The 23,292-nt window shown below is 40.7% G+C and overlaps 1 protein-coding gene across 1 annotated transcript in view; it reads left to right on the top strand.

The window, feature by feature from the left end:
* Positions 1 to 696: 696 nt before the first annotated feature.
* The window catches only part of ALDH9A1 (aldehyde dehydrogenase 9 family member A1), a 28,733-nt gene continuing 6,137 nt past the window's right edge, over positions 697 to 23,292 (top strand). Inside the window, exons 1-8 of the mRNA XM_024741977.1 lie at positions 697 to 906; positions 2,693 to 2,838; positions 11,222 to 11,351; positions 12,111 to 12,245; positions 13,525 to 13,721; positions 14,377 to 14,517; positions 19,915 to 20,103; positions 20,329 to 20,416. Coding sequence (XP_024597745.1) covers positions 726 to 906; positions 2,693 to 2,838; positions 11,222 to 11,351; positions 12,111 to 12,245; positions 13,525 to 13,721; positions 14,377 to 14,517; positions 19,915 to 20,103; positions 20,329 to 20,416 — 1,207 coding nt within the window. The 5' untranslated portion in view covers positions 697 to 725. The remainder of the gene's footprint in view (positions 907 to 2,692; positions 2,839 to 11,221; positions 11,352 to 12,110; positions 12,246 to 13,524; positions 13,722 to 14,376; positions 14,518 to 19,914; positions 20,104 to 20,328; positions 20,417 to 23,292) is intronic.

Below are 23,292 nucleotides of genomic sequence, written 5' to 3'. Positions count from 1 at the left end.
TCCTTCACCTCCAGTTCTCTGGGGAAGGAAATTTGGATATGGAGGCGGCTTTAGTGGCACCCAGGCTTGGCTTTAAGCAAATTGTGAGGTAGGCAGTTTCTCTCAGCTTCTCCTCCTCCTTTAGCAACCATTCCATTCCTCCCACTCCTCTTTATCCCTTCACCTGTGCCGTCCCTCGTGCATCCATCTCAGGAGGTGCATTCGTCTCACTTGGTGTGTGCCTGTCTCTTTAAATTTTCACCCAGATCACAACTGGCCAACACCCTCTGTGGCTTCTCAGCTGCTTTGGGAGTATTGCTAAGAAGCTCCTCCCAGGAAATTTACAGCTTCTTTAAATCTTTTCCCCAGGGCCAGCTTCCTGGGTTTCAAAATCCCCCTTTTCTTTGATAAATGACTACCCAATTAAGAGTGAATTTTGATGGCAACCTTCATGGGGACAACATCTGGACCTGGTGTAGTGAGAAGAAATGTGCTTTGGATTTGCACAGACCTGGATTCCCATCCCAGGTCCTCCAGGCGGGGAGATCTACAACCTTTCTGAGCTAGTTGCCTCATCTACACAAAGGATGATAAAAAGGTCTCGCAAACTCCGCCCCGGAAGGCCCGGCTCCTTTCCTGGAGGCCCCTTAACTCTAGTCCAGCGGCGCCACGCCCCTCAGCCCGTAGCGGCCCCCGCCCCTCCCCGCCTCCCCTTAACCTAGGGCACGACCTTGCGCCCGTCCCCCATGTTCCTCCGAGCGGGTACGGCCGGGCTCTCTCCGCTTCGCCACACTCTCCGGCCTGTTCTGGTCGCCGCCATGAGCACTGGCACCTTCATCGTGTCTCAGCCTCTCAATTACCGCGGCGGGGCCCGCGTGGATCCTGTGGACACCTCCGGCACCGAGAAGGCGTTCGAGCCAGCAACCGGTAACGGGACGGAGACCGGGCGGCAGGACCGGGACGGCGGGGCGGGGAACGAGGCGGGGACCGGGGTGGGGGCGAGGGTCGGGCGCGGATTGACTCTCCCCCGCCCCAGGAGTGAACCTAGTCTACCTCCCTGAACCTTCATGTAGTGCATTCAGCAGACGTTTACTGAGCACAGGTAAGTGACAGTGTAGAGTATAAAGTTGTATGTGTAGGCAGCTAACGGTGCTGTGCAAACTTGAAAGCATGTGGACCGGACACGAAGGGGGTCGTAGGAAACTGGACAGGCTGGTGAGTTGCTCGACGGGGTCATGGGTAGTTTTACAACGGCCTGAACAGAGAGTCCACAAAGCCCCGGTGGGTGAGGTGGAGTCTTCGTTAATTTTATTAAATTTTAAGGTTAGGACTGCAGTAATGTCTTCAACCGTGCACGTAGCAGAGGAGTTCTAGAAGGACGAGGTGAAAAGAAACACTTGTGCCAAAATGGGGGAACGCGCACAGAGGTTTCTAGTTAGCTTGAATGAGGACTTTGTTGCCATCCCCTTATGTTAAAATATTTCCGATCATGAACCAGAACTGGGAAAGGGAAAAAAAAATCCTGCTTTTATCCCGTGTTTAATGTGTGCCCAGCACTGTGCCAGGCCCTCAGTTTGCCCTGCGAGCTCCATAGATCACAAAGCAAATGAGGAATAGGTTTTTTGTTTTGGTTTTGCTTTGTGTTTGTTTTGCTGGGTGTTATGGGATATTTATGAGGAGAAAAATGTAAATGTTTGTGCAAACCAAGTGGTATGTAGCCAGAGGGATAAAACTGGATTTCAAGAGACTGGAGAATTTACATTTGACCAATAACACCAAACCACAGAGCAGGAAGGGGCCACAGACACAATCAGGCTCTTCTTTAGGTAGGAGGAAACAGCCTCTTGACCCCCACCCCTATAATGATACAAAAGAAAGAAAAATTGCTCTTTATTTTAATTGCCTACAGTGTGTGTGATCCTTAAGCACTGCCTTTACCAGTTGGCTACTTAAATTTGTAACAAATAGCAGGTTTGTGAAATCTCTGGAAAAAGCAGAGTCCCAGGTGTTCTTGTGGGAGGGGAGAAGAAACTGCTGACTTGACATCTTAAAGAATTCTTTTTAGTAGAGTCAGTCACAACGCTTGGGATTTGGGTCTAGAAAAACTGATCATTTCATATTTTGCCCAGGATAGGGAATAAGACTGAAATAAGAAAATGAGGGACTGTTTGTCTTTTCCCCATATTTGAGAAAAAAATTTTCTTGCTTTTAGGAATATCTTTTCTTGATATTCTGTTTATTAACCATATTCATCAATTATCAGTATTATATGACTTGTATAGAACATAAACCAGTGATTTAAAATCAGAGTTCATAACTCAGGAGACAGAGTACTTTGATTTTGTAAGACCTCTGGGATTCTCAAACATAGTTAAGGAGCATTGTGAAATCATTGATTGGAGGTTAATGTTAGTAAACCCAAATGTAAAATAGAGGAGGGCAGGGGTTCTTACCCTGAAGTTCATGGTGTGCTAGGCAAGGGACATGTTCTCTCTATAACTCTGTGATACGGTTCAGTACATTTTTCTGGACAGAAGTCTGCAATTTTTATTAGATCTTGAAAAGGTCAGCTGCTGGTATAAGGGTAGTCACTAAATCAAACCATACTTTAAAACGAGAAGAGGATCAATAAAAGGAAAATTGGATACACAATACTTTATTTAAAATGTGTGGCAACCAATTGAGATAACACTGACTTTCCCTGTATTTCTAGGGCGAGTGATAGCTACTTTCACGTGTTCAGGAGAAAAGGAAGTAAACTTAGCTGTTCAAGATGCAAAGGCTGCCTTTAAAATATGGAGTCAAAAATCTGGCATGGAACGTTGCCGAATCCTTTTGGAGGCTGCCAGGATAATAAGGGTATGTTTTAATTTAATGTCTTCCAGAAAAGTCCTCTTGCACTGTTCTGTGAGTTCTTTATGATGCTTTGCAGTTAGACCTTGATGCGCTATTAGGTGATACCTTTTTGATGAAGTAGGAAGACATTTCCATATGCTCACCTTGGTATGTACAACAAGCTTTCCATCAGTGATTTCATTCTGGCTCTTGGCTCCTTGTGACATCTCCCTCGGCAGGTTTTCTTTTCCGTCTTTCTTTTTTTTGCGGTACGCGGACCTCTACACTGCTGTGGCCTCTCCCGTTGCAGAGCACAGGCTCCGGACGCGCAGGCTCAGCGGCCATGGCTCACGGGCCCAGCCGCTCTGTGGCATGTGGGATCTTCCTAGACCGGGGCACGAACCCGTGTCCCCTGCATCGGCAGGCAGACTCTCAACCACTGCGCCACCAGGGAAGCCCTTCTTTTCCTTCTTTGTTGGAGTGATAATGTATCCTTTGTAGCTTGTCTCCTTTTCATTTTACTATGTATACTTGTTTCCTTTTTACTTTTTCCTCTGATGACTCTTAAGTTCACTTTTCGTTTTCAGGTTTATTTTCTACCTTAGCTGCCTGGAAGATTTCATAGATTCATCAGTGTTCCCTTCTTAAGAAATAAAGTTTAGCTTTTTACAGTCTTAAAGAGCAAAAGTACTAGATTGTCATTACAGAAAATTAGAAAATTCAGAGGATATACACCAAAATATAAGTCAAGGATATCTCTCAGTGTAGGACTGTGATGATTTTTCTTTTCCTCATCAGTGTGTTATGTCAGAAACTGAGGGTCTAAGAGTTACCCTACTTGCAAGGTTATATGTGTGTTCTGACAAGAGACATGAAGCTTTCTGGATTAGGGAAAGGGTTTATTACAGCACCCAGATGCTGTACCCAGAGCAATACTTTAGCACTAGTTTTCTGAGTCCCAGTCCCCATGGGGTGATGCAGTGAGAGGCAGATGTTAACCCTGTTGCATGCAGTGGTTGCACCACAGGAGAGGAACCCTAAAATAATGAGACTCAGCTTATATGGGGGCTGCACATCTGCCCATTCTCTTCTCTGGAGAGAGGTTACTCATTAAGCAGATCTCATAAGGGGGGAAGGTGTCATTAGGTTTACTACCCTGGAATATAAGCAGATGTCTCCAGGAACAGGAAGGAGAGAGCTTTATATCTCCACATCGCTCCAGTGACCTCTATCTTTTGGGAGACCCTGTCTCTGCCTTCTAAGGCCTTTGTTTTTCAGTCAGCTTGTCAGTGTCCTTTGCTCAGAAAGTCTGGACCATGCAGTAGTGTAAAAATATTCCTGGAGAATTTTCTCCCAACAAGGTATTTTCTGCTATTAAAATTTATTTATTTATTTTTTTTTATAAATTTATTTATTTATTTTTGTCTGTGTTGGGTCTTCGTTTCTGTGCGAGGGCTTTCTCCAGTTACGGCGAGCGGGGGCCACTCTTCATCGCGGTGCGCAGGCCTCTCTCTCACTGTTGCGGCCTCTCCCGTTGCGGAGCACAGGCTCCAGACGCGCAGGCTCAGTAGTTGTGGCTCACGGGCCTAGTTGCTCCGCGGCATGTGGGATCCTCCCAGACCAGGGCTCGAACCCGTGTCCCCTGCATTGGCAGGCAGATTCCCAACCACTGCGCCACCAGGGAAGCCCTAAAATTTATTTTTTATTTGATAGATTAAAAGTGGTAACTCAAAGCTGATAATTTATTATTCTGATTTGTCTCTCACGTTTTCCTTGTGCATAAGCATTTGGGTTGTAATATCTTCTTAAGAACCGGCTCCTTTATCATTATAAAATTACTTTTTAAATCCTGAATAATATCTAAATTTTTTTTTGCTCTGAAATGGACTATCTGATATTAATTTTCTTTTCCTTTAAACTCCCCATTCCATTTTCTTTAATATCTTATAAAATATTTTTACATATTACAGTCAAAAATATATTACTATATTTCTCTAAAGCTCTTGTCTGATGATCATACCCTGGATCTGCCTTTACCCAAAACTATTCCGTAACTAAACAAATCCCACCCTCTGACCACAGCCTACAGTTATAGCTCTCAGTTGTTTCTCGTAGTGATTTTTCTAGTTAATCGTGATCTGCAGTTCTTTGCCCCTTCCATTTTTAAACTATGCACAATTATCTTTTATAAGATAAAAAGATTTGATATTTTCCTACATTTTTAGCATTTCTAGTGCTTTTCATTCCTTTGGGTAGGCCCAAATTTCCATCTGTTACCATATTTTTTTTTCTGCTTGAAGAAATTTCTTTAGCATTTTTTATAGTGCAGGTTTGCTGGAGATGTTCTTTCAGGTTTTGTATGTCTGAAAGTCTTTATTTTGCTTTCCTTTTTAAAAGAATTCTAGGTAGATAATTCTAGGTTGACAGTTTTTTCTTTCAGTACTTTAAAGATGTTGCACCGCTGTCGTCTGGCTTGTGTTGTTTCAGAAGAGAAGCCTGCTTTCATTCTTATTTTTGTTCCTCTGTTTTTAATGTTTTTTCCCCCTTTGGCTGCTTTTAAGATTTTCCTTCTTACCACTAGTTTTAAGCAATTTCATTATATCTTCCTTTTTTTAAAATTTAATTATTTTTTTATGCAGCAGGTTCTTATTAGTTATCTATTTTATACATATTAGTGTATATATGTCAATCCCAGTCTCCCAGTTCATTCCACCACCCCCCGCTTGCCCGCTTGGTGTCCGTATGTTTGTTCTCTACATCTGTGTCTCTATTTCTGCCTTGCAGACTGGTTCATCTGTACCAGTTTTCTAGATTCCACATACATGTGTTAATATATGATATTTATTTTTCTCTTTCTGACTTCATTCTGTATGGCAGTCTATGTCCATCCACATCTCTACAGTGACCCAATTTCATTCCTTTTTATGGCTGAGTAATATTCCACTGTATATATGTACTACATCTTCTTTATCCATTCATCTGTCGATGGGCATTTAGGTTGCTTCTATGACCTGGCTATTGTAAATAGTGCTGCAGTGAACATTGGGGTGCATCATTATGGCTTTTGATGCAGTTTTCTTTATATTTCTTTTGTTTGGAGTTTATTGATCTTGAATCTGTACACTTACAGTTTAGTTAAATTTGAAAAATATTGGCTATTATTTCTTCAGATATTTTTTTTCTGCCCCCTTTTATATCTCCTCTTCTTCAGAGCCTCCAATTACATATATGTTGGGCTGCTTGAAACTATTCTACAGTTCACTGATGCTCTGTTCATTTTTTCCACAATTTTTTTCCTCTATGTGTTTTATTTTGGGTAATTTCCATTGTTATGCCTAAAGTTCATCTATCTTTTCTTCTATAGTGTCTAATCTGCTATTAATCCCATCCAGTGTATTTTTCATCTCTAGAAGTTCAACATGAGTCTTTTTTGTTGTTGCTCCACGTTGCTCCCTAACATGCTCATGTTTTCCTCTGCCTTCTTGAGCACATGGAATATAGTTATAATAACATTTAATATCCCTGTCTACTAATTCTGTCATCTCTCAATTCTGGTTCTGTTTCTATTGATTGTTTTTTTTCCTCCTGGTTAGGCATTATATAACATTCCTACATTTTGCATGTCTGGTAATTTATTACCAGTAGACATTGTGAATTGTATGTTGTTGGATGTCGAATATTCTTGTACTTTAAAAAATATTAATGAACTTTGTTCTGGGACACAGTGAAGTTACTGGGGATCAATTTGATCCTTGCAAGGCTTGCTTCTGTGCTTTGTTAGGTATGACCAGAGAAGCTAATTTTGCCCCACTACTGAATACCTTTTTGAATACCTAGCTTGATGCTCTGTGTATTAATGAGGTTTTTCTCACTGTGGCTGGTGGGAACATGAACTATTCCTGGCCCTGTGTGAGTTTGGGGGATTTTTTTCACCTTTTTGGTTAGTTTTTTTCCTGGCCTTGGGTAGTGTCCTCACAACTGACCAGTTCTCAGATGAAGACTTAAGAGGGGTCTCTGGGGTTCTCCTGTGCAGCTCTCTTCTGTCCCATACTCAGCCTGCAGACTGTAGCCATCACATACTCCCTGAACTCCCAACCTGTTTCCTCAACTCAGAGTATCTGTTGGGCCCCACCTAAGTTCCTCCTCCCTGCTCTGTGATGAACTCTTTCCAGGCAGTAGGCAAGAATACATGTAGGGCTCACCTCTTTTGTTTCCCTCTCTCAGGGATCACTGTCCTGAGCTGTCTGTCCAGTGTCTGAAAATTGTTGTTTCATGTATTTTACCTGGTCTTTTTAGTTGCTTAAGGTGGAGGCTAAATCTGGTCCCTGTAACTCCACCTTAGCTGGGAGCGCATTGACTCCTAGTGTAGTGAATGTTTTTTAGTATATTTATTGGTCTTATGTTTCCTTTTTCACTTTGAATCTTTTGATGCTTTTTATCAGATTATAAAGATCTTAATGGTAGGCCCCAATCATTTCTTAGTTGGAGTGTTCTTATGAAAGTCGCTATCGTTTGGCTTTCAAAGGAGAGAGAAAATGTGTTTTAAAACTGTGATAACACATTTACATATAAAAAGATTGTGTATATAGATTATGCACTTGCCTTCAGTGACTGCTTTGCTCAGCTCTGCCTCTTAAAGCAATCAGGGGCTCAGGCTTGTCAAGGTTTAGTGGGCACGTCTTTGCTCAGGTGGTTCTCTTATAAAAGCTAAACACTGAGCTTGCTGAGAGGTTTGAAGTGAAGGAGAGAGGTGAGTCTCCTGCCCTTTGCTTCTTCTCTTTCATCCCAGAGGACCCCTGGTCAGGTCACATGTGAAGCAGGGTGGTGGAGAGGATGACAGGGGTAGATAGGAAGTACATGTTTCCCAAGAAATACTTAACAGCAGTACATTGTCATGGTGGACAGTTTTGTTTTGTGATGGCTCTTGTACTAGTAGGGGCAGGAAACTTATATTGTTTTCCCATTCTCCCTCTGCTCTCCTTATTCTGGGAGGGTAAGCGAATACCATTTCCCTGAAAGCAATATTAAGTATCAGTAGAGATCCACTTGGACTCTGATAGTTTTCGTCAGGGACTTTTTTTGATGATCCTTGAAGGTATGTTGAAAGATCTCATAATGGCTTTTTATTTTATTTTTTAAATTTTTGGCTGCGTTGAGTCTTCATTGTTGTGCGTGGGCTTTCTCTAGTTGTGGCGAGCGGGGGCTACTCTTTGTTGCGGTGCATGGGCTTCTCATTGAGGTGGCTTCTCTTGTTGCAGAGCATGGACTCTAGCTGCGCGGGCTTCAGTAGCTATGGCACGTGGGCTCGGTAGTTGTCACTCATGGGCTTAGTTGCTCTGCGGCATGTGGGATCTTCCCGGACCAGGGCTCAAACCCATGTCCCCTGCATTGGCAGGCAGATTCTTAACCACTGAACCACCAGGGAAGTCCCTCATAATGGCTTTTTAGAAATAACCTTTTTTGTGAGGGTAGAAAATGCTGGAATAAGATAAGAAAAATCTCAAAAGGCCAGCCAATAAATTGAATTTTCTCTTTGAGTTCAAACCTTGAAACAGTCCTCAAAGCTAATTGCCTGTCCATTGTTTACCAAAATAATAATAATAAAACTTCCTTTCTTAGTAAATATTCCAAGGCTTTTCAGCAATAGTCACAGATTACTTCCTGTCTGTCCACTCTCGTATTAATGTGGAAGACAACAGCATTTCACTTTTGCCAGTTTAATATTTCTTCATGTGTTTGAAGTGTAATATACTGATTCATCAGTGTATTTATGCTGATGAGTGAACCAGTACCTACTTCCTCTTTAGGGACTAGTTGCCTTCTTGCATTCTAGAAATGTAGTTTAAGTCACTTACGGTTGATCATGCCTTTTGAAAATGTGTTTCATGTTGATCATACTCAACAGATCCAAGAAGGGGAATAACTTACACGTAGTTAAAAACTGTTACATCAGAACTGATGCTTGTTGTCCTTCTAGGTACCCTCTTTCCAGTATCAGTAACTTGGGAAACAAGTTAATTGTTAAAAAGTCGTTTTGGTGAGTGTAGAATCAGAGAAAGAGAAGGTAAATTGCTGGTTTAAAAGGCAATTTATTTTAGACTGTGTTGAATGTAAACAAATTATCCTTTCTGAAGGAACATGTCTATTCAGTAATTGCAGAATTTATTTAGAAGTTACTAACTTCCTTTTTTATGTTTTTTGTTTTTTGATTTTGTTTTTTCTTGGTTTTTTGGCTGTGAGGCATGTGGGATCTTAGCTCCCTAACCAGGGATCAAACCCGCACCCCCTGCATTGGAAGGCAAAATCTTAACCTTGAAGGCAGAGACTGGACCTATCCTTTTTTTCTTAGGCAATCATTCTGCATTTGTTACTGTCTCCAGTTCACTTAGTTGTTGTTCTGGGGTTTTATCCTGTTCCTTCATCTGGAACATATTTCTCTGCCATCTCATTTTGTCTAACTTTCTGTGTTTGTGGTCTCTGTTCTGCAGGCTTCAGGGTTGTAGTTACTCTTGCTTCTGGTGTTGTCCCCTCGTGTAGGAGGCTGGTCTAGAGGCTTGTGCAGACTTCCTGGTGGGAGGGACTGGTGCCTGCCCACTGGTGGGTGGATCTGGGCTTTGTCCCTCTGGTGGGCAGGGCCATGTCAAGGGGTGTGTTTCGAGGTCGTTGTGGGCTCAGGAAGACTTTAGGTAGCCTGTCTGCTGATGCGTGGGGCTGTGTGCCCACCCTGTTGGTTGTTTGGCCTGAGGCATCCCAGCACTGGAGCCTATAGGCTGTTGGGTGGGGCCAGGTCTTGGTGTCAAAATGGCGGCCTACAGGAGAGATCATGCCAATGAGCACTCCCCAGTACCTCTGCCACTAGTGTCCTTGTCCCCACAGTGAGCCACAGCCACCCTCCGCCTCCCCAGGAGACCCTCCAAGACCAGCAGGTAGGTCTGGCCTAGGCTCCTATGAAGTCTCGGCTTTTTCCCTGGGTCCTGGTGTGCATGAGACCTTGCGTCTGCCCTCCAAGAGTGGAGTTTCTATTTCTCCCAGTCCTGTGGAGTTCCTGCAATCAAGCCCTGCTGGTATTCAAAGCCAAGTGCTCTGGGGGCTCCTCCTCCCAATGCCAGACCTCCAGGCTGAGGAGCCTGACATGGGGCTCAGAACTCTCACTCCTCTGGGAGAGCCTCTGCAATATAATTATTTTCCAGTTTGTGGGTCTCCCACCTGGCGGGCGTGGGAATTTGATTAGATTGCGAGTGTCCCCCTCCTACCATCTTATTGTGGCTTCTTCTTTGTCTTTGGATGTAGGATATCTCTTTTGGTAGGTTCCAGTCTTTTTTGTCAATGGTTATTCAGTAGTTAGTTGTGATTTTGGTGTTTTCACGAGAGGAGGTGAGCTCAAGTAATTCTACTCTGCCATGTCTGGAATTCAACAAATATGGAATGAATGAATCAAAGCACTTTATACCTCTGGTCTTTGTAGAAACAGAACATGTCCAAATATCATTATCAAACTGTCTTTTCATGTATTTCATACTGATTTTCATATTCCTCCTTCCATCTTTTCTGAGATTTGTACTCAATCTTGATAGAGTTTGTGTTAATTAGATGCTTGTGTTAATTTCTGTTGCTATTTCATTTTGCTTCTGGTAAGCCTTACTGATTACCAGTTTTAGTAAGAGAATGCATCTTCTTGTCAATTATTTGATTCATCTTTTATGTATGTTTAGATTTTGACCACAATGTTTATTTTAAATTGGATCCATAATAGCAAATATCTGTTTCTTACATATTCAATATTTTGATCTCCTTTAGGGGCATTATTTAGCTTTTCTTTTTAGGTCTAATTTCCCAAACTTTTTCCTTCATCCCTGGACTCTCTTACCTCTAAGTTGTATAAACTACATCTGGAAACAGTATTAGAAAAGAACATTGATGAGTACTAAGCATTAGAAAATAATTGTCTTGTGATTATCTTATGATTTTAACATGCTGCATTTCTTTGGGTGAATTAAAGCCGTGGGTATATAACCTTTTAAATGCCGATTGTGTGTTTGGCTGTTTTGTACAGTTTTCCTAAGTAAGAACTGTTTGTTCTTACTCTATACATGCACATGTATCTATACATATTTATACAGATGTACATATATAATATTTATTTCTCAAAACATTCCTTTTCTAATTGATCTTGAAATGAGGTGTTGGTCTTGTATCTGTGACAGTTACTTGATGGGGAGAACAGGGTACTGTTTAGCAATAAGTTTTATTTCTCTTCCAAATGTCCCATTGCCATTCCTTCTGTTTTCATTGAAAGTGAAAGCTGTTTCTATTTTTTAAAGTTGGGCAATGTATTCTGGTTTGACTGTTGAATGTGTTGAGGTGTATGGTAATTTGTTTTAAATCTGGTCTTCTGTTTCACCCAAAGGATCGGAAGGATGAAATTGCCACTGTGGAGACCATCAACAACGGCAAGTCCATCTTTGAGGCCCGCTGGGACATTGACACTTCCTGGCAGTGCCTGGAGTACTATGCAGGCTTAGCGGGATCCATGGCCGGTAAGCCCTCACCTGGCCTTCTGTGACCAGCTGACAAGGAGGCAGGAGAGCAGAGTCTGGGGGGTCAGTGTACAGATTTTGGAATTAAGACAGGCCTGGGTTAAAATCCTGGGCTTATCACTCTCTACTTCAGTGACATTGAGAACTACTTTATCTTTCTTTATTTAAACTGGAGATGGTAATCTCTATCTTCTTGGTTATTATAAGGATTAAATGAGATGATGTATGTAAAGCACCTAGCCTCATACCTGAGCTGTAGAACAGGTTGTGGAAAAACCAATTCTTGCAAGAGTCAGTAAGTACATCATATTTATTAGTTTTACCTACTTAGCAGAAAATTTTCTTTATCTAGGAAGTGTACATCAGTTTACATGTCAGCTGCTTTAGCAGGGCCCATGAGGGCTGTGGGGAGCCGGAAGTCTGAGGTTTCAGGGTCCTCAGACTCTTCAGCTGCTGAGTCTTTCCCCATTTCTGTTTCATTTCATCTAAGTTATGTAGTGGATGCTTGGTTAATTTATAGAGGGTTATATTGAGTTGAACGAACATGGTTTTGAAGGATAGAAAGGACTATTTACGTGAAGAGAACATGCAGAAGCAGTGTAAGAATGACTAGAATGAACAAAAGAACAGAGGTGGCATGAGCCCAGTGGCTGGGGCCTGGGAGGGGGCTGGTCTGACAAGTCCAGAGTGAGTCCAGGTGCTGGTGGAGTCTTGGGACAAGCGGTACTGCACTCTTCTCTACCCTCTTTTTCCCCTTAGGCGAACACATCCAGCTCCCCGGCGGATCCTTTGGTTACACCAGAAGGGAACCACTAGGGGTGTGTGTCGGAATAGGAGCGTGGAACTACCCCTTTCAGATCGCCTGCTGGAAGTCGGCTCCAGCTCTGGCTTGTGGTAAGAATGGATTATTCCTCTACATGTGAGCCACCCTTTCTCCCAGGACACGGTTTCACCCCTGCCCTACCCCTTAGGGAGCTTTGAGGTTATACACACAGACCGTGTCTACATTATTCCCATTTTTATTTAATTTATTTTTGTTTATGGGAAGGAAGAAAGTTAATTTTGGTCTTGGAGGTCTTTCTTTTTTAAACTGTCAAATGAATTAGATTTGTGCTACTTGTAAGTTCTCTTCCTTTATGGACAAGAATTCTGGACATGAATTTCTGTGTAGGGGGTAGCACTTAGGAGTTTTGACTTCATTTAGGAAGCAGAAGATAAACTTCCTCCTTCATTTGTGTCTTAAGAGAAGTGATAAACAAAGCTTCCATCGGAGAAGCTTTGGCTGATTAACAAAAAGTTTTCTCATGCTATTTAAAGAGAAGAATCTGTCGGAAAAGAAGACATCGTACCTTAGAAAAACTGTCAGGTTAAAAAAGCTTTACTATTAGGACACTCTATTGAAATGCAGCTTTTTTCTTTTTGCTGCTTCACGTTCTTTTTGCACATTTCTCTGTGATAGAGGAGAAATAGAATTAAGTTACTAGTTCAGGGTACTTGCATCAAATTAATTAACCTTTCTGGTCTTCAGTTTCAACTCATAAAATGGGTCTGATCATACCTACTTCTTACTACTGTTGCAAATGCTGAGATTAATATATGCAAAAAGGCCTAGATATGCAAGTGTAAGGTATTATTGGCTGAGACACTACAGGTGTGTGGCTTGGGGTCTGTTTAATAAGAGAAACCAAAGTGGGAAGAGCAAGATATATTTACTTATTAATAACATTTTTGACCTAGCATTTGATGGGGAACAGGAAACAATTGGAGGGACTTCCCTGGTGGTGCAGTGGTTAAGAATCCAGCTGCCAATGCAGGGGGGACGCGGGTTTGAGCTCTGGTTCTGGAAGATCCCACAGGTCACAGAGCAACTAAGACCGTGTGCCACAGGTACTGAACCTGTGCGCCTAGAGCCCGTGCTCCACAACAAAAGCCACCGCAATGAGAAGCCCGCACACTGCAACAAAGAGTAGCTGCCGCTCACCACAACTAGAAAAAGCCTGCATGCAGCAACGAAGACCCAACACAGCCAAAAATAAATAAATAAATAAATTAATTAATTAATTAAATTTTTAAAAAAGGAAACAATTGGAGTTGTTCTTGGTGTGTCTTCTTGTCCCGTCTTCAAAGGATCCTGTCTTAAAAGTCTTTCTGTGTTTGTGTCTTGGTAATGCAGGTAACGCCATGGTCTTTAAACCTTCTCCCTTCACACCTGTGTCCACACTGCTGCTGGCTGAAGTCTATACTGAGGCCGGCGTGCCTCCTGGGCTCTTCAACGTTGTGCAGGGAGGGGCTGCCACAGGCCAGTTTCTGTGTCAGCATCGCGATGTGGCCAAAGTCTCCTTCACTGGAAGTGTGCCCACTGGCTCAAAGGTAAAGATAAGACCAGTATAGGAGAACATAAATGGCATGTAGATCCGGCTGTGTCAAGCCTCCCCAGAATATATGTTGGAGGCTTATCCTCTGATTTTACCCAGCTTGTATTGGCAGGGAGTCTGTAGGTATTATTGGGCAGAGGTCTGAAGTGTGCTTTAAAAGTATGAAGGATAATTAGAATAGCCCACTGGTGTTAGGCTCATTGGGGATGGGAGTCATCTTCTCCTGCCTGTGTCTGAGAGGGCAGGCCCTGAGCTGTCACTTGTATTGTTTGGTAACTTACCTCATCTATAGCAGCCACCTCAGAAGAAAGGGTATTTTCTCAGTTTATTTCAGATTCATTGTTTTGACCTTAGTTTGTGCTCTGAACTCTGTCTGCCTTGAACATAGTAACAGTAATACAAAAGAGTTTCTGCCCATGACAGGGGAATTGACAGTATTTTTTAAATGAACTCCCTATTCAGACTATCAAGTGCAATTCTGAGGATTCTCTTCAGTGTTCTGGAAAAGAATATTTCAAGTAGACAGAGGACAAAGTATACTGAGAACAAGGCTGCAGGTCATGCATAGTTCAAGATGACTTTGGAGGGTCAGGATCTTGTTAACGTAGCATGTAATCTCATTCTGAATGCTTTTGTTCTTGTTCTGTAAGATCATGGAGATGTCAGCTAAAGGAATTAAACCTGTTACCTTGGAACTTGGAGGCAAGTCTCCACTGATCATCTTCTCAGATTGTGATATGAAGAATGCTGTGAAGGGGGCACTGATGGCCAACTTCCTCACGCAAGGCGAGGTGTGTACCTGACCCTGGAAGAGGTTTAATGGGAATCTCAACCCCTTCATCTTACAGCGTGTTTTCTTTTTCTTTTTTTTTTTTTTGCGGTACGCGGGCCTTTCACTGTTGGGGCCTCTCCCGTTGTGGAGCACAGGCTCCGGACGCGCAGGCTCAGCGGCCATGGCTCACGGGCCCAGCCGCTCTGTGGCATGTGGGATCCTCCCGGACCGGGGCACGAACCCATGTCCCGTGCATCGGCAGGCGGACTCTCAACCACTGCGCCACCAGGGAAGCCCTCAAAACGTGTTTTAAAGCTTATTATTTTGAAATAATTTCAGACTTACAGAAAAGTTGCACAAATAGTACAAAGAATTCCAATCTATCTTTGAACCAGGTCCCTCAGTGTTAACATTTTATCACATTTACCATTCTGTTGGTATGTCTATACCTACATATGCATATTATTACTGTTTTTTTCCTGATCTGTTTGAAAGTTGCAGACAGAAGATCCCTAACCTCTACATTCCTATGTGTATTTCCTAAAACCAAGTGCATTCTTTTAAATAAGCACAAAATACTTAGTAAAATATATAACTTGATATTAATGTAGTACTGTTACTCAGTCTATAGCCCTTATTCAGATTTCTCCATTTGTTTGACTAATGTCCTTTTAGAAACAATTTTTTTTTTTTTGCTGGTCCAAGATCTAATCCAGGAAGATGCATTGCATTTACTTGTTGTGTCTCTTTACTCTCACTTAATCTGGAACAGTTTTGAAGTCATTCTTATCTTTCAGGACCTTGACATTTTTGAAGAATACAGGCCATTTATTTTGTGGAATGTCCCTCATTTTGGGTCTGTCTAGGTTTTGGCTGTTGTTTTTTTTTTTTAATTGGATTCAGGTTATGCATTTTTGGCAAAACACCACAAAAAAGATGTTTTATATTTCACAGTGGTGTTGCTGACTTTGATCACTTGCTTAAGGTGGGTCTTTACTGTAAAGTTACTGTTTTTTCCTTTGTGGTTAATAAGTATATTGTAGGAGATAAAGTGAGACTATCTTGTTCCTTATTAAACTTTGACCTGCTAGTGTTAGCACCCTTGGTTGATGTTTGCTGGAAACATTTTTTTCTGGTGGTCACCAAGAAAAATTGGTGTATTTCCAATTCTGTTACTCCTTCTACATTTATATAGTTCACTGTCTATTACAAGAAAGAACTTTTTTCCTTTTCCCTTGTTTGTTTTTCATTCATTATATCAGCATAGACCAATGGATTCTTATTTCATTCTGCAAGTTATAACCCATTACTAGTATTATTTATTTTGATGCTCAAATAATTGCAGATTCAGATAGTGGGAGCCTCTTTCTGTGACTTTTTTTTTTTTTTTTTTTTGCGGTATGCGGGCCTCTCACTGTTGTGGCCTCTCCTGTTGCGGAGCACAGGCTCCGGACGCGCAGGCTCAGCGGCCATGGCTCACGGGCCCAGCCACTCCGCGGCATGTGGGATCTTCCCGGACCGGGGCACGAACCCGTGTCCCCTGCATCGGCAGGGGGACTCTCAACCACTGCGCCACCAGGGAAGCCCTCTGTGACTTTTTGATATGTTCTCATTATTCTTTGAGCACTTCTTTACTTCCTGACACAGCAAGGTGTTCTAGACACGTCTTGTGCTTTCTCTGGTGGAGCTCTGTAATGAGCCGTTTCTCTAAGGAGGCTTGGTCCCATTTAGTGGTAGGTGGTATTTAGAAACCAAGATCTGGGTGCCAGCTGTACTCGTTTCTACTGGAGTATCATTGCTCATATGTCTTCTCAGAGGCCAGAGCCAGGAAATATATATTTGGCATATGTGTATGTATGTACACACACATCTATTTATGTATCCATCTATATTAATAACTACAAGTTTATACAGATATTTCCAATCATTCCAATACTGCAAGGTTTATTTTAGCCTCCTCCCTTTCATATTTATAATTTCCTTCTCTGACAGTGAGACATTTAGCTTCCATTACTCACAATATATGTAATTACTCCGTCCTAGAATATGTTTATAATAGTTTCAGATTTGTGAAAGTACACTACTGTGAAAAATCTTCTAACTAGAGTACAACATTTTTTTTTTACAACTCTTTTTTTCTTTAGCCTGGGGTACAGTTAAAATTCTGTGTTCAGAAGTTAATGAGTCAGTTCTTCCTTCACCACCGCCTTCAGTATGGTTATGATATTCATTTTAAATAATGAGTTTATTCATTTCTGTTTGTATTTCATTTGGGGTTTATTTTCACCCATCCTTGCTTTAGGCTAAATACTAACATGGTTCTAAATGTCAGAATTTTACCAAAAAAGGAAACAAATGGCACTCCTCCTATCCCTTCTACCCATTCCCGTTCCCTCCTTCTTCCAATCCATCCCTATCCAACCAAACCTGTTTCTCATTTTTCCTTCCTATTTCTTTTTACACAAATGACCAGGTACTTGTATATTTCTTATTTTCTCTTCTTTCCTCAACACAAAAGATAGCAGAATTACTGTTTCACTTTTTTCACCTGGGAATCACTTCATTTCATAGAAATCTTCTTTCTTCTTTATAGCTGTGTAGTATAATTCCTTGTATAGCTGTTAGTTTATTCAACTACTCTCTTTTGGATGGGCATTTAGTTTCCAGTATTTTGTGATTACAAACAGTTCTGCAGTGAATAACCTCGTGCACATGTGTGTTCACATTGTTGGAGATATATTTTCAGAGTAAATTCCTAGAAGTGGTAAATGTAATTTTTTGTGCTTATTTTTTTGTGGTAAAATATATATAATATAAAATTGACCGTGTTAATCATTTTTGAGTGGACAGTCCAGTGGCATTAAGTACATTCACACTGTTATGCAGCCATCACCACCGTCCACCTCTGGAACTCTTTTCATCTTATAGGACTGAAACTCTACACATTAAACAATAACTTCATGTATCCTTTTCTTCCCAGTCCCCAGTAACCACTATTCTACTTTCTATCTATATGGATCTGACTATTCTAGGTATCTCATTATAAGTGGAATCAAACAGTATTAATCCTTTTGTATCTGGCTTATTTCACTTAACTTAAGGTCTTTAAGGTTCATCTATGTTGTAGCATGTGTCAGATTTTTCTTCCTTTTCAAGATTGCATAATATCCCGTTGTATATGTATGCCACATTTTCTTTATCCATTCATCTACCGGTGGACATTTAGGTTACTGCTACCTTTGGCTATTGTGACTAGTACTGCTGTGAACATTGATGTGCAAATATCTATTCAAGTCCCCGCTTTCACTTCTTTTGGGTATATACCCAGAAGTGGAATTTCTAGATCATATAGTAATTCTGTGTTTAATTTTTCAAGGAATTGCCATACTGTTTTCTACAGCAGCTGCACCATTTTACGTTCTCACCAACAATGCACAAAGGCTCTAATTTCTCCACATCCTTGCCAATACTTGTTATTTTCTGGTTTTTTTGGTCACAGCCATCAGAGTAGATGTGAAGTAGTATCTCACTGTAGGTTTTTATTTATATTTCCCTTATGATTAGTGATGTTGAGTGCATATATAATTTTGTAAGATAGTGCCATATTCCCCTCCAAATGGGTTGGACCAACTTGCATTCCTACCAACAATATATGTGTGCCTGTTTCCTCACGAGGTAAGGGGTGATACTTCACTGTATATCGGCAGGCGGACTCTCAACCACTGCGCCACCAGGGAAGCCCTTCACTGTAGTTTTAATTTCAATTATCTAATTATGAACGAGATTGAACATCTTTTCTAGGCTTAAGGACCATTTATATGTGTGTGTGTGAATTGTGCATAACTTTTATCCAATTTTATATTGAACATCTAGTCATTTCCTTCAATTCTTTTTGTAGAGATTTTTTTCTTATTCACACATAGTGAAGTCCACTTTTTTTCTTTTTGGCCGTGCTGCAACACTTGCAGGATCTCAGTTCCCCAACCAGGGATCAAACCCGGGCCCTTGGCAGTGAAAGCACCAAGTCCTAACCACTGGGCTGCCAGAGAATTCCCAAGTTCACTTTTTTTGGTGTGTTATACTATTAGTTTTGATTTTCCCTCAGTTTTTATAAGTTATTTAAATATTGGTGATAGTACCCTTTATCTGTGATGTACGTTGTAAATGTTTTCTTCCAGTTTGTTGTCTTGGCTTTGTTTAGGATGTTTTTGCCATGCAAAAGATTATTGATTTTATGTAGTCAAATTTATCATTTTTTTCTTTCATTGCACCTAGATTTTGAGTACTAGTTAGAAAACCTTTTCCTGCACCTGGGTTATAGTAGAATTCACCTATATTTTCTCTTGGTAATTGGTTTTTTATTCTATATTTAGATTCCTTATACATTTGGGGTTTACTCCTATGTACAGTATGAGATTGTATCTTTTTTTCCACATGGCTAACCAGTGGGACCATTTGTTACTAATTCATCTTTACTCTAGTGGTTTTAGATTCCACCTTTATTGTAAACTAAATTTCCTTGAGTACTTGGATCTATTTTTGGACTTTTTTTCTGTTCTACTGTTCTGATATCATTTGAGTAGTATTTATGTCTCATGTCTGTGGGAGGGTCTAAATAGTCATTACTTGTGTGTGTGTTTTTTTAAAATTTTGGTTGTGTTGGGTCTTTAGCACTGCGTGCGGGCTTTCTCTAGTTGCAGCGAGCAGGGGCTACTCTTCATAGCGCTGTGTGGGCTTCTCATTGTGGTGGCTTCTCTTGTTGCGAAGCATGGGCTCTAGGCGCACGGGCTTCAGTAGTTGTGGCACGCAGGCTCAGTAGTTGTGGCTCGCAGGCTCTGGAGTGCAGGCTCACTAGTTGTGACACATGGGCTTAGTTGCTCTGTGGCATGTGGGATCTTCCTGGACCAGGGATCGAACCCATGTCCCCTGCATTGGCAGGGGGATTCTTAACCACTGCACCACCAGGGAAGTCCCATTACTTGTGTTTTTAGAGACAAACATTGACTCTGAACCACCCTAGGTTTTTATTAGACTGAAGGCCTCAGTTCTTGATCTATTTTTACTCTTCAGTCCCTTCCACTCTTACCTCCTACTCTCAAAATATACAGCCAAATTGAGGATCTGAGATGAAGAAATAGAAGTCCTGTGGGTCATATGGATCTATTAATTGCTTTAAGGAAATTTATACAAAAACAAAGGCATAGCTTTTTTCTCATAGGGCAGAGAGTTTGTGTGTGGGGTACTATGTCCACAATTACATGTGTGATCCTATTCAGTATGGTGATAATTTTTAGAAGTGGAACTAACCTTTAAAGAAAGTATGTTGTCTCTTTTAAATTTAAAGCTGTTGAACTTTTTATCCTTTTCCTTTTTTCCCCCTCATCTACATATAAATTTTTATGTGTCTGTCCTTTAGGTTTGTTGTAATGGTACAAGGGTATTTGTGCAAAAGGAAATTCTTGATCAATTTTCAGAGGAAGTGGTGAAACAGACCCAAAGGATAAAAATTGGAGATCCCCTTCTGGAAGATACAAGGATGGGTCCCCTGATCAACCGACCACATCTGGAGCGAGTCCTTGGGTTTGTTAAAGTGGCAAAGGAGCAGGTGAGAAACAAGTGGAGGTGAGATGAGAGGAGGGGGAGGGGTAGTTACTCCTAGGTTACTTGCTCTATGCTTCTTTCCTATGGTCATATCCATTTGGGAGCTGTATTCTGCATTGTACTTGCAGTGGAGTGACTAAGTATGCATTTGTTCAGGACACAAGTGGCATTTCGGGAATGCATACTGGGGTTTTATGTTTAACATAAAATATGCGTTCTTTTTTGGCAGGGTGCTAAAGTATTATGTGGTGGAGACCTCTACGTACCTGAAGATCCCAAATTAAAGGATGGGTATTACATGAGACCTTGTGTGTTAAGTATGTCCTCTTGTTTGCTTTTAAACAGTTTGAATTAAATGTCAGATAGACAAGAATATTTATAAACTGTGTATATGGTATAAGGCAAGGGTTGCCAAACTGTGTGTCCCTGCTACTCAGATTTAAGGAGTAGAAGTTCTCCCTTACCTTAGAAGCCTCATGTGTGCCCCTTCTCTTCTTGGACAATGATATCAGTTACATGGGACTTAACTGGGTGTACAGCTGTTGTTCTAGAATCAAGGCACTCCAAAAAAATGAAAGGGCATGTTTGTTAAAAATTCAGTAATGAATTTCTTTTCTCAAGAAAGTTGGTAAAGAATGTGCTTTTCTTTGAACTTTAGGTCATCAATATAATAAAACCAATTTGTTGGACAATATATTAATATTTTCAAAAATTATATGATATAATAGTTTTAGCACTTCCTTTCAATCTGAAAAATCTCCTGGTTTGAACAGTCAAGTATGTGGTCATCCTACTGTCCTCACACCCATCTCCTTCTCTTCTACTGGGGGTGACACTATTCTAGATGTTGTTGTTGTCATTTACTTTTCTCTGTCATTTTATATTGTATGTTAGTATCTCCTATAAAAATATTGCTAGTTTCCTTGACTTTAAAAACCTATATATAGATGGAATTATGTTGTATAATTCCTTACACCTTATCCTGAAGATAGATTCAGCTGATTTTTGTCCCTGAGGTTGATAGTGGTGTCACACTTTTCAACCCTTGATATTTGGTGCAGTTTAACCTTTTAGGTCTTGCTAAAAAGCTAAAGATCTGCTGAGGTTTAAGGGCTGTGAATTTAGCATCCATGCCATGGATTAGCTTGTAGCTATTAAGGAAGAGGGAAAACTTACTATATGTTTTTACATAGAAAATACAGGTTAAACAGTAGTGTATATGGTATTATCCCAAATCTATTAAAAATCAAATATGTGCATGGGAAAAAGAAGGAACAGAGAATATGCATCATATTTTTTTTTTAAAGGAATCAGGTTTTTTGTTTTTAAATAAATTCATTTTATTTATTTATTTTTGGCTGTGTTGGGTCTTCGTTGCTGCACACGCGCTTTCTCTAGTTGTGGTGAGTGGGGGATACTCTTCGTTGTGGTGTGTGGTCTTCTCATTGCACTGGCTTCTCTTGTTGTGGAGCATGGGCTCTAGGTGCATGGGCTTCAGTAGTTGTGGCACGGGGGCTCAGTAGTTGTGGCTCACGGGCTCTAGAGCACAGGCTCAGTAGTTGTGGTGCACGGGCTTAGTTGCTCCGTGGCCTGTGGGATCTTCCCAGACCAGGGCTCGAACCCGTGTCTCCTGCATTGGCAGTCAGATTCTTAACCACTGTGCCACCAGGGAAGTCTGCATCATAATATTGATAGTGGATTTCTCTAGATGCTGGGATTAAAGGTGATTTTTTATTATACTTTGTGCATTTCTGAATATTACAGATTTTCTACAGAGAGCATGTATTTTACAATTAGGAAAAAAAATGTTTTTAAACAAACTGTGAACCTATGCAAAGGACAGGGAGCTAACTACCTTAACTTCATTCTAGTGATTCTGAAAGCCTTGTTTGTCATCTACAGTGTCAGTATCACTTGGAAAGCTTGTTAAAAATGCAGATTTCTCTTCCCTGCCCTAGACCCCCAAATGTCACTTTCAGGGCCCAGGACCTTGAGATCTGCATGTTAATAAGTCCTCAGTACATTTTTACACATATAAAATGACTGGAGAATGACTCCAGAACTTCAATCTTTAGATTCATTTACTTGAGATTTGGGGCTAAAGTATAATGAGTGTTATGTGTGGGGCAGGAACCTTTTCTTTTCTCGTAACATCAGCTGCCGCTTTATCCCCTCATCTCTTTTGACTCTCCAATATAGAATGCATTGCACACAGAGCCATACTGTGTTATCAACCTGTGTAAGACAAACTGTATTCTGGGACTGTCGGGTAATGAATTATCTTGAGTAATTTAATATTCTGGCTAACAATTTCCCTAAAAATTGTATGTGGATTAGTAATTTTCAAAGATTCAGATTATAATAAACTATCCTTAAACACAACCTAAAATTATTTAATATACCTTTGAAGATAGTTTAGGTGTCCCCAGAGTACAGTGTAACATACACACGACCAGAGTGCTGTTCTTACTTTGTATGCACAAGCTCTGATTCATCTCTTATGAGATTTTAGAGTCCTCCTCTTTGTAGATATGTGAGAAGTTGGTTTTTAGCTTTGGCTAGTGGAAAGCTGGTGTTTAAAGTAGGGTTGTCAAGCTGTTTTTCTGCCTCCACATTGTTTACATGTATCACACAACCTTACAAACAACATATCTCACTCCATGCGTGGTTTCCAGCATTGAGGTGAGCTGTTCTTCAGCCAAAGTGTGGATAAAAGCACCACTGTCTTGAGGGTCAGTGAGGTTCAGTATTTCACATCTAAATATATGAGCTTCTTTAGACATATATGCATATTTTAAAATGTCAAGTGTGAATTTAATCTTTTTAGGGATTTAGCCACTTAAAAACTTAAGTACATTTTCATATAAAATGAACACTCCTTCAGTTATTTCTAAGTTATTATTTTTACATTGTATTTTCTTTTTTAAAAATATTGTTTCTCATTCTAATCATATCAGAGTCATTAAGAAAATGTGAAAAAATATAAAAAATGTTAGTCATGTGTAACATTTTAACAGAAATTGGGAGGATATATACAGTTTGTACCTTTTTCAGTGAATGTTAATCATGAGCATTTACTTATTTTCTTCAAAAACATTACTTCTCTTTTTTAGTAATCATTTTAATTCATTTGGAGTGCATCCTATACACACACATGCACACACACACACACACACACACACACACACACACA

The sequence above is a fragment of the Neophocaena asiaeorientalis genome, unplaced genomic scaffold, assembly GCF_003031525.2.
Source record: "Neophocaena asiaeorientalis asiaeorientalis breed wild unplaced genomic scaffold, Neophocaena_asiaeorientalis_V1.1 scaffold283, whole genome shotgun sequence".
NCBI lineage: Eukaryota > Metazoa > Chordata > Mammalia > Artiodactyla > Phocoenidae > Neophocaena > Neophocaena asiaeorientalis.
The sequence above is the reverse complement of the archived record's forward strand: the minus strand, read 5'-3'. Positions and strand labels throughout refer to the sequence as shown.